Source organism: Nesoenas mayeri, assembly GCF_963082525.1.
Source record: "Nesoenas mayeri genome assembly, chromosome: 19".
NCBI classification, from domain to species: domain Eukaryota; kingdom Metazoa; phylum Chordata; class Aves; order Columbiformes; family Columbidae; genus Nesoenas; species Nesoenas mayeri.
In genome coordinates this window covers 1,527,201-1,538,291 of record NC_137568.1, presented here as the reverse complement: position 1 = coordinate 1,538,291, position 11,091 = coordinate 1,527,201, and the positions used below count along the sequence as shown (strand labels likewise).

The 11,091-nt window shown below is 49.4% G+C and overlaps 1 protein-coding gene across 2 annotated transcripts in view; it reads left to right on the top strand.

Annotated features, from left to right (window-relative positions):
• Positions 1–1,997: 1,997 nt before the first annotated feature.
• Positions 1,998–11,091, top strand: part of RHBDL3 (rhomboid like 3) — a gene marked incomplete at both ends in the record, with an annotated part of 49,003 nt that continues 39,909 nt past the window's right edge. For both annotated transcript variants that reach the window (XM_080356595.1, XM_080356594.1), the window contains 2 exons: positions 1,998–2,117; positions 5,558–5,581. In XM_080356595.1, coding sequence (XP_080212721.1) covers positions 1,998–2,117; positions 5,558–5,581 — 144 coding nt within the window. The remainder of the gene's footprint in view (positions 2,118–5,557; positions 5,582–11,091) is intronic.

Below are 11,091 nucleotides of genomic sequence, written 5' to 3'. Positions count from 1 at the left end.
TAAACCTGAAGAAGGTCTGCTCTGTTTAGCTGATGATGACAGTTTGCTCATTGAGGGGAGAGAACCTCTGTTGTCCATCAGTTGCACTGGAGAGCCCTGAAAACCTTTTACTTTGTTATAATTTTCCCATCTGAATCCTGAAGTAGAACAGTTCTGCTCTTCATGGCCAAAGGTCCTGGTTTGTCTTCTTGCACTTGCTTTAAACGTTTAGCTAAAATCTTCAAAATACCAGAAGGGATATTTCTTCAAAAAATATCTTTTGGCTAGGATTGTGATCAGCTGGGCTCAGAACCATCAATGGAGGGAAGTTTTTTACTGTAGCACTCCTTGAAGAAGATAATTTCTTTCTAGTGTTTGTTCAAGATGGGGCGTCTGGGCAGTACTACAGGATAAGGTTATCATCTTAACTCTTTCATTTGTTCCCAAAATACAGATCATTTGCAGGACTGAGGTCTCCTACTGGTTTTGCCAAGGGATCAGATCAGGTGACAGAGATCATTCCCTTTACTTGACCTTGCTCACCTGTGTGGGATGATATTTTAACCCTCGGCCCTGACCTTAGATTAGTGCCAGCCATGCTGGACTCTGAGATGTGGAAGCTTGCTGTTCTCTGGTGGCTGTAGCTCATGTGGGTACATGGAAAGAACTTGGCACTTTTCCTACGGAAAAATCTTTTAGTAACTAAGGAGCTAGGACCCAGTGGCTAAGAGCATGGGCTGTGTGGTTTCCCATCACTGTGTGGGAGAAATTTGATCCAGATCAAAAATAATATGCAGTATGGAGTTCATGACAGCTGTGGATGAGAGTGTGGTGCATGCTCTGCTACTGATGGAAGGAAGATCCCATTCCTGTTCAGAGGTATTCTGTCTGGTTTTATTTGGCTGTTTCTGGTTGGTTGTTTTCCTAAAACAAATTTGTAGGGGAAAAGGGGGACTTCTACTTTGGCTCTGTCGTTGTGGCTGAGGTTTGTCTGATCTGGTACTGGAGCTCTTGGGTCAAGAAGACGTGGCCCATGGCACTGGCCCGTCTCTGCTCTGACTCTGGGCTCTGTCTGGCTCTGACTGTCGCTGAAGCAGAGACAGTGGCACCGTGTGGATCAGCTTGGCTCTGCCTGCCCTTCCCCCTTGCCAACCTGCTATTTCTGTACTTGATTGGAAGAAGCTAAAACTGTTGGATTTTTGCCTTCAGTCAAGGCATTCCTCAAGTTCCTAATCCATGCTCCAGATGGTTAAGATACCCATCTTGACATATAGGAACAAATAATTATGGTAAAGAATTTAAAACCCCACACCGGCCCTGAATTGTGAGACTCTCCAGGACGGAGAAGTTGGCTTCAGAAAGCCCAAATCCCCCGGCACGTCTTGCCACCTGCCCGCACTTGCTCAGCGAGACTGAGAACGAGGGGACCCCCACGGCCGGTACCTGCGGGCGGGCTCGATGAGGGCAGAAAGAACGAGCTGAGACCTGCCCGGTACCGACCGCACCTCGGCGGGTCGCTCCGGGGGGAGGCGGTGCCCGGGCAGGGGCGACCCGGGGCTCCCACCCTCCCCCGTCACCGCCCAGCCCGCATCCTCGGTCGTGCTGCAGCTCCGGGCTCTGCCTCCCAGAGCCTCCGAGGACGTGCAGCTCCCCCGCACCGGGAAGGGGAGGGCAGGGCAGGCCGCCCCCCCATCCCGGGCCGGCATGGCTCGGGGGGGGCGCCGGCCGTGCCCCGGGCTGGGGGCTGCGGGGGCGGGAGGAGGGAGCTGGCCGGGCCGGGGAGGGGTCACCTGCCCCGGCCGGAGCCGGCCGCCGGGATGCCGCCCGCCAGCGCTGCCCGCGCTAATTGGATGTTCCCTGGATGGAGGATTCCCTCCCCTCCTGGCTGCGGGAGTCATGAAGGCAGGCTCGGCTGCGCTTGAAAGTTTGCCAAGCAGCAGCTAGGTTTAATTTCTTTAAGGATCTGGGGAGAAAGGGGGGGGGGGGGGGCGGGAGCTGGAGGGGGACCGTTTCCAAGCATGGGAGACAGGCTGCCGGAGCCTCACGCCAGCTCTTCCCCTGCTGTGGCTGCCAGCTCAGAGGCGGAAGAAATCGAGGTGCTGGACTCCGAGGATGTCCTACCTATGGCCGCGGAGGATGTAAGTTTCCTTTGCTCCGTGTGTTCCTCCCTTTCCCCCGGGCCGGGTTAATCAGCTCAAGCTATTTATAGATAAAGTCCGGGCTGGGGGGAGGAATGGGGCCGATGACCCTCTGGGGTGAGGGAAAGCCGCCGTCCCCGCCGCTCTGCGCGCCCCTCACTGTCTGCGGGCTCCGGCAGCCGCCGGGCTGTGTCTCCCCGGAGCCGCAGCTCCCTTCTTCTCCCCGCCCCAGCCGGGCATGCTGCCGGTCCGCTCGGTGCCCGCAGCCGCGCCGCCGGGAGATGCTGGCTCCGAGCAGGCTGCGGCTGGCGGAGCAGAGGCGGCTCCAGAGGCTGCAGAGGGACTGACGCCTTGGATTGAGGGGCTTCCTGGGTACAGAGAGCTTTTCCAGAGTTCCAGACACTCTGGAGGCGACAGATGTGAAATGCTCCAGCTCTCGGGAGCACGTTCCCTCTTCCAGCCCCCGAGAAGCAAACAGCCGAGGAAGTTTTTTGCCCGGCTCGGCAGGCCTGATAGCTTCTCTCCACCCTCTGAGCTCTGATTGCACCTGAGAGTGGGATAACTTGGCACCGAGTCTCTGCCACTGCCTAGAAGGACGCTAGTGGTTCTGCGTGTTTGAGCCTGGTCCTGCCACACTGAGCAGCAAAGCCTGCAGAGCTGAGGCGGTCGTTCTGCATCTGCTGGCCCCGGAGGCAGGAGCTCGCTGTGCACCTGTTTGGGAGGGAGCGAACGTGAGCAGATCCTGTGTTCCTGGTGCATCACAGGTTTGCTCACAGCTCCGCTTCCCAGCAAACTCTGCTGGGATGAGGGCTGTGCAAAGCACTCAGTCTGCAGAGGTAAGCGCAAGGTCTGTTCCTGCCTATGGGAGGATGAAGCAGTGATACTAAATGTCCTTCCGAAGTGTGCTCTGCCTTGGGTCGTGAACCGGCATGAAGGGGACACTTGTGAATTAAGCCTCCAGCAATGGCACATCCCTTTTCCGTCTACTTTTATTACACTGCTGGAGGAGCCCGCTTGGGGTTGCTTAGGGGCAGTGCTGCCGCTCATCCCCCAGCCCTTCCTTTTGAATCCTCCAGAATTCGGCTGTTGTCGGAGTTTCCCCCCAGAGGGAAGCCGAGGAAGCGCAGTTGCCCGGTAGAGCTGCATTCGCCGGGCTGTATCCCTGAGCACCGCACTGTCAGGAGGGAACGTGTGATGCAGTTTGACCTCGGTTATAACGCTGCCGGACAGTCCCCGTGCCTGACCCAAGGGCATGTGTGGCTTTCACTTGGAAAGGGTGGTGCTCCAGGTTTCACAGTCTAGGTTCCCAAATACTAGTGCTTGCTTGTCTCAGACTATGACCTTTTTTCTTCCCTGACAAATTGTGCTTATCTGGATGGTCTGTGAGAAAGAGTTCCTGTTGTGATACACTTTGGTCCCCCGGAGTTACTCCAGCCTCTACACAAATGCAGCCATTAGCAATTAAATCCTGCCAGGGATCCTCCCAGGAGATGCTGAGGTGCTGAGTGTCTGGCAGGATTGGGCTTCTGAGACAGGAGGGAGACCATGAACCTTAGTGAAATCTAGATTGTCATCCTAGTTCTGCTGCTGACTTGCTGCTTGACCTTGAGGTAGGACAGCGTGAGTCTGATCCAGCTCGCAGTGTCTTGCCGTTACTTACACTGGGATCTGCATTGTTATTTGACTCTGGTACCTTGTTTTCTGCAATCAACAAAACAGAGCTAGAGCCCGCAGTTGCATTGGTTATGGGAAGCTACTGAGACCTGGCAATAGATGATATGACAGAAGCCTGAGGTATCATGTATCATCTGCAAGTCGGAAGAGCAGGAAGCGGTGTAAATGCTCTCCTTCTCCCCGCCAAGATTTCCTGCTGAAACAAGCAGGCTACAGAGCATCATCTCTGAAAATTCAAACTGCTCTGTGCTGGGAGCGTGCCCCCTGAGACCTAACTGGGGTTGATTTTCTGTTGTTGTTATTATTACATTCGAAAGCTTGATGTAACCTCTCTGGCTTGGTGAGCAAGCACTGACGCAGGGTCAGTTTTTTATGTGTTATTAACCACAAAAATATTACGTAGTGAAGGTCTGGCTGTCACAGGCTTGACAGTATATAACAGCTCAGCTCTGATGTCATTGCAGTCCTTGGAGCAGCGTTCCACAAAGCCGGGATTCAGGCAGTCCCAGAATGTTCTGTTCAAAGTGCTGGATTGATTTATGATGATAAATGGGAGTTTATAAATGGATAGAGACATGGGGAGCAGGGGAGCCAACAACTTAACTTATTAAATGGGATTCAGTGGCCTGATAATCCCACTGTCTCTTCAGTCAATTCTGCTTTAAATCTGCCTACCATGTGAAAGCAAATGTTTCTCCAGGACTAGATAAGACTCTCACCAGAGCTCTGCATATAACAGCGTGGAGATTTGCTTCTATGAGTCTGATATTTGTTATTTTTCACATTTTATGTTTCTGGGAAGATGAATGAGGCAGAAACAAAGTGTTGTGCTGAACAGCACTTCAGATAGGAGAGCTGGAAATGTGCAGGTTTTTTCTGGAGATGCCAAGCCAGCGGTTACCCCACTCTTGCCCCATGGAAGTTGCTCTCTTCTCAGCTGGTCCAGGAGATATGAGAGACTGGAACACTTCATTAGGAATTTCCTCTGCTCCATGGGGCAGGGAGGTGACTTGATATTGTTTTTTCTACAAATAATAAGCTGGAGCCACTCACCAGCCTGTTTTTTCTGTTCCCGAGTGACAAGAACTTGTGTTCACATGGTCTCTGTGTTGAAGTGGAGCTTCCTCCTATACAGGGCTTTTAAGGCAGATCTGCCGGAACAAAAGTTGTGGGCCAAATCCTTGTAATGGGCTCTCTCTGGCCTTTCACCCTCCCACCTGTGCAAGAGGAATTACCTGTTTTTCAGATGTGGACATGTGAGGCTCGAAGAACTGATGGGTTACCAAGGACCCTGCCAGAGTTGGGAGCAGGCAGCAGACAAGGTTCTGAGAACCAGACACAGTGGTCTGTGGGTCAGTGTTGGGCCACAAGACCTCAGAAAGTGATCTGAGAAACCATTGCTAACTCCTCCCTCCCCTCAATACACACCAAGCTTTCTTGATCCCTGTGAGTAAAAAAACCTTTTATTCCTTGCTTGCCTGCAAGTAGACAAAGCGGGAGAAAACAGAATTAACACATGAATGTTCTGAATTCATCCTAATTTGGATTTGTAAATGAAAACTGTCCTCCCTGTGGTTGGTAGATTCCCCCTTCCTCCTCCCCCGGAAGGGTAGGTGATTCTGGGATGAAGAAGGATGTTGGAAATGGCACTAAATCATTTGGTTATTTCTCTGTTAGAATATACTTCTACAGTTTACTCTATGTTAATGTCGTTGCTCTTATACCTTCTTTTTCTTCTTTTTCTTCCCTTATGCATTGCCTCTCAGCACTGGAAAGTCCTATTTGATCAGGTATGTGAACAACTGATATATTGTGTCTGTCTTGTGAGCAAAGAGTCTAACCTCCAATTAATTTCCTCTGTAATATGCTTTTTCTTTCATTTAAAATACAGCCTAGGACTAATGTGCTCTGTGCTCCCCGTTTGCAGGATGCTGGCATGCAAGTCACAATTGTCCCTGCTGCTTTGGGCCTTTCTCTCAATTCCTCTTCAGAGCAGCCAGGGACAGAAGTGGGCCCAGCCTGGCCATCCCTCCCAGCACAGGGGCTGAGCCCAGGTGCTGCAGCAGGTGCTCTGTTTGCTGCCAGTTGCACTGTCCTTGCTTTGTGGATTAAAAGATCTTCTGCTCTGTGAGGCAGGTGAACTAGGACCTGTAAAACCAGCGCTGTATTCTTTGAAATGGCTCCCCAGCTGCTCAACTGACTTCTGCAGGGTTACATCCTCCCAGAGAGGACCTGCTGATTTAAACTTGCACAGAATGAGCAAAATATCTGCTTCTGTACCAAGGACTGTGGTTTTATCAGGTAAATGCCCTGGTCAGATCTGTAGCTGGCTGAAGTCAACACAGCTCTGCGGAGCTCTGAGTTATAGCTACTGAGAATTTGGGTTGTGGATTCTAGTTTGTAAATTATGCTTTTAGCTGCTTTAACTGACATGTTTGCTTTGTGGTATTCCTTCCATCTGCCAGGTTGAAATGTGAAGCAGCTATAAACTGAAGGATTTTCCTAGGGTTGACTTGCTTCTGAACTCTAGCAGTCTCTTGATGTCATAAACTTTGGTGCTGCTGTGTGTGCGTGTAAATGTCACCTTCTGTAAGGGAGCTTACTGGGATGCTAGCATCGTCCTGGCAATACTAAAGTTCAGATGGGATTTCGTCCCTGCTTTATGAGGCGATAATCTTGCTTCTGCTTCTGGCTGAACTGCAAAGCCGAAAGCTGTGGTGCAGTCTCTGTGAAAAGATGTCCTTGGTACCCTGGAGGTCCCGTTATCATTCAGCTACTAACAGGCTGCCTGTTCCGATGAGTGTTCCTTTATACCTGCTTAGCCATGACTGAGTGCCAATCCATGTGTCTGGATCGCAGTACATTTGTTGTTGTACAGTCAAACAAGCTGGCAGCTGGGAATTAGATTACTGTAATTGTTGATCACACCTAAATTGTGTGGTGTACTTGCATTTGCTGGGGCTCGTAGGGCATGCTGCCTCTCAAAAGGTGGGTGCAAATTAAATTGCTTGTGATCTGGGCTGAATGTTGGTTTCGGCTACTTTGAATTCTCTCCTGTCTCAAATGTTGGCCTTAATTTGGTGCCTGATTCTACAAGCATCCTTTGAAGTCATTGAGTCCTTGTGGGATGGGACTCTTGGCTGGTAGCTACCTTGGGCTCAATGAGAGGAATCTGTAATTTCCCACTGGACTCGCTTGAATAGTAGATGGTGTTTTTTTCCTTCTTTTTTTTCTTTTTAAGGGAGGGGAGGATTTGACTGTTGGATTTACAGAACATTACCCCAGTAACAAGGGAATGGACTGTAAAAGCAGACCTTCAATAATTAGCTATGTTTCAATTAGGGCTGCAGCTGAAACTTAAGCCTTGTCTGTAGGGCTTTATTATCAAAAAGAATGTGACCTGTGACAACTAGTTGTAAGTCCTGAATAAATCAATAACGTCCTTGTTGCCTGTGGGCGAAGCTGAGGAGCTGACGTCTTCCTCAAACGTTATATCAGCCATGCGATGCAATTAGCCCTGCAGTGAATTGCAAGATGCTGTTTGTCATGGAACAAGGTTGCTATTCCCAGCGGCTCTGTGCTGGTAGGAGAAGGGAGCGTTTTATGTAGCTCTGATTGGCAACCATGTGAAACATGAGGACAGTCTTAATAACTAGAGAAGGCCTATGTGTTTAAGCTCAGAAAAGTTGCAGCTCTCCCTGGGAGATACAACCTGGCCTTGTGGGTACTTAGAGTAGAAATGGGTGGCCAAAGATTCACGTCCCCTGTGCCTCTGTGGCACATGGGCTGCGACTGCAGTTTGATAGCCACCCTCTCAGCCGAGACACATGGGTCTGTGTGCTCACTGTCCCCGGAGCGCAGCACAGCAAGAGGAGGCTCTGGAGAAAGTGTTGGAGCAGTTGGGAATTCACAGACTGGGAGTCTGCAAGTCTCTTGTTTCTGCAGTGATGGACTATGGCAGCAAACAGGGTAGGGAGGGGTCAGCACTTCCCCCCTTGCCTTTGGGGAGGAAAATAAATTATTATTAATGCCTTTTTATTTTTTTTCTTTCCTGTGGGGAGATAATTTAAAAACTACTTTTATTTAGGTTTACTGACAAAGAAGCAGGTTTCTATTTAGGTATACAAAATTAAAGGGTTTGGTTTTTTTATGACTTCCCCAACATCTTAAATTAAAAATTCAAGACTTCTAATGAAAATTGCTGCTCGGCTATAAAGCAGTGCTTTTTTCCTTGTTTATTTTGAGGGAGAAGAGTGACAGACAATGCTTTCCGGAGGAATTTTTTAATTTTATTTGATCCAGCTCTAATCATTCACACAGAGAACTGTCAGTGACTCAAGTCAGTATCTCCAGCCAGTTGCAGATCACTTATTTTTAAGAATTAAAATAACTGAAATTTGGCAAAAAAGCAGATCCAGATCTGCTTGGTAGGCTTTGAGCATCGAAGAAACCGTTCCCAGGGCAAAATCCAGAGTACACTGAAGTGAGCACCAAGATTCCTCCTGCATTTAGTGTGGTCAGCACTTCACCCAAGACTTTGGGAGCAGGCAGACACGTGGCTGTTCAGTGCTGCAGCTACAGTACAGCTGCTGCTTCATACTGTGCTTACGAGATGCGGTTTTTATTACGAGACCCTGGCCCTTGGGCAGCCCTAACTCACTTTTATATGGGAACTTTTATAGAGATTCATACATTTATTTATTGTGCTCATAAACACCCTCCACCCACACACACATTAGCTCTGCATCTGCTGCCTTCTGCAGAGCCTGCGCCGCCACTGAACACTCCATGCTCTCCGTGTGGAATCCAAGCTCTGAGCAGAGTGAGGCATTGCCTTTTTCCAGCCCTCCGCAATCACTTGGGCTTTTCTTCATTTGTTCTTCACTGGCCAAAAGAAAGGGTTTTTTTTGTTAATCTTCTGGTAAAGTTAAAAATGCGACAATCCCAGGAGTAGGTTCTGAGAGTTACACACTTCACTGTGCTAGTAAGATCCCTCGTTAATTGCCTTGCACACAGACATGAGAACATCTCCCTGTCCTTGTTGAACCCAAGTTGTCTGATGGTCAGACAGTGAGTCTGCAGATGAGTCTCTGGAGGGGCTGTTCCTGCTTTGCTGTGTCCTTTCTAGGGCCCTGGGTGCCCTTCTTTGCCTCCATGGCCCCAGTGCCCCTGCTTTAGAGATGACTGCAGCTAATTGGTATTATTCAGCCCTTGGCTGTGCTGGTGAAAGAGGCTGTCTAGGAGGATGATGTTTGTTGACAGACCTGCCTTCTGAAGGTGGCTTTTAGCTTTGTTAGATGCCAAAAGCTCCTCTCATCCCTGTTTCCTCATCTCCATGGCTGTTGAGATTTCAAGGGTGAATTAACATTATCAGCCCTCATCTCAGAGTTCTCACTTCTTCTCACCCATACCCTGGTTTGTAGTCATGACAACAAACTTGTTTTAAATAGACACACATAAAACTCCCCCAAAAGACCCCCCCTTACTAGCTCAGCACCTTGATCCTATTGCTTGTCAATCCAGGCTGTGTTTTTGTTGCAGCTGCTTCAGAAATCCTGAATTCCTTCCTGAGACTTGTATGTGGGTGTGATGGTAACAGATGAACAGAGTTTATGGGGAATGCAGAGAGATGCCAAGGTCTGTGTAGGCAGCTAATGGAAAACTTGAGCTCAGAAAAAAGGCTGTAGATATCCTGGACCAGACATGCACTTGCCAGCAAGAGTTCAGTTGCTGACACTACCAGCAGTGGGTGCAGCTGAACCTGCTCTGCCATGGTCTCATAAAACATTAAAAAATACTGACTTTGCAGCATTCTTAAATCCAGGCTGGTTCCTGCATGACTGAAATTGCAAAACAACCCATACAATCAGGCCAGCTATGGCCACGGGTGGTGGTAGCTGAGAAAGGGAATTATTCTGAACTCAATGATGTTTTATGTTAGCTGTGTCCGTTTTCTCTGGATAGCCTTTAGCACAGACAGGTTGAGCTATTTCCCACACTGTAAAAGAAATTCCAGCTTGTTTACTGGGGTACTGTTGAACTAAACATCACACTTGGCTTTGAAAAGTTTCCCTGACTGTTGCTGCTGGCGGACGCCTGCTGGCTGTGGCTAAAAAACCCTGCCAGGCAGGTCTCTCTGAACTCTTGACAGTGGTTTGTGCCTGGAGATTTTCCCACTTTCTCTGACAAATTGCTTGTGTTTTACCACTGGTTTGTGTGGGTCACTGGGAGTGGGAGGAGCAGAAACTGCAAAATGAGGAATAGGAAACGATGGCAGTGAGAGCAGTAGTATAGGCAGGGGTTGAGCACAAGGTTGTATGTGACCTTCAAGTCCTTGCCTGATATTTGGGCTATCACTGCCATTTTAGATCAGGTTTGTCAGGACATATGTCTGCATTGAAGTGGAGGGATGCTGCGAAGAGGAGGTTGCAGGAACTGGAATCAGGAAATAGCCATAGACTTGTTACTTCATCTCCTAATGTGAACTAGAGGATTGGAGGTGCTGGTGGTGAAACTGTCCCTGGTGGTAGCAGATTAGCATCCAGCCCTAAAACCAGGGTCTGCCTTGTCTGCTATATTAGACACTTCTGTGAGCGTGACAAGAAATAGCCCCCTTCTCCCCTTCCACCAAGCTGTGCATTGTAAAGGGGAAAGACACTTTAAAATCTACAAGGGTCTCTTGGCAATGCACAGAGGGGATTCTGCATCTGCCCCACGCCTTCAAGTCTAATCTCATTTACAGTTGTCAGCTTGGGCTGCTGCAGGAGATGAAAGGCAGAGGACAAGGAGGGAGAATAGATTAGTCTCAAGCAGAGGGCACTGGGAGTGCACCTGCCTCTGCCCCGCTACCTTGAGGAGGGGCAGCAATGGCAGCTGGGCTTGTGTCATCTGCTGCTCTTTGAGGCACACTGCCACGGAGCACACGATTAATGACTCGAGGGGCTGGGCTTTTGTGAATGATAAAGCCCTGGGATTTAGGCAGGGCTCTTTTTTCCTGAGCAACGCCATCACTTTACATTTCTCAAGTGGTGGTTGTGGTGGAAGGGAGCTGCTGGCTGTGGTCACAATGCTTCCCTTTCTCCTCCCTCCCCAAACTGGGCTGACCTTTGTCATGCAGCATTACCCTTTGACTCCTCCACTTTGGGTTGTGGGGTGGGGAAAAAAAAACCCAGAGTCCCTTCAAATTCATTGCCCTGGGGACAGACTTGAAGGGAAGAATGGGTTGGTAAGACAGGATCTGTTTTTGTTGAAGAAGATTGGTTTGCTGATTCTGTCTGGATTATCAGCCCTTTGCCTTCTG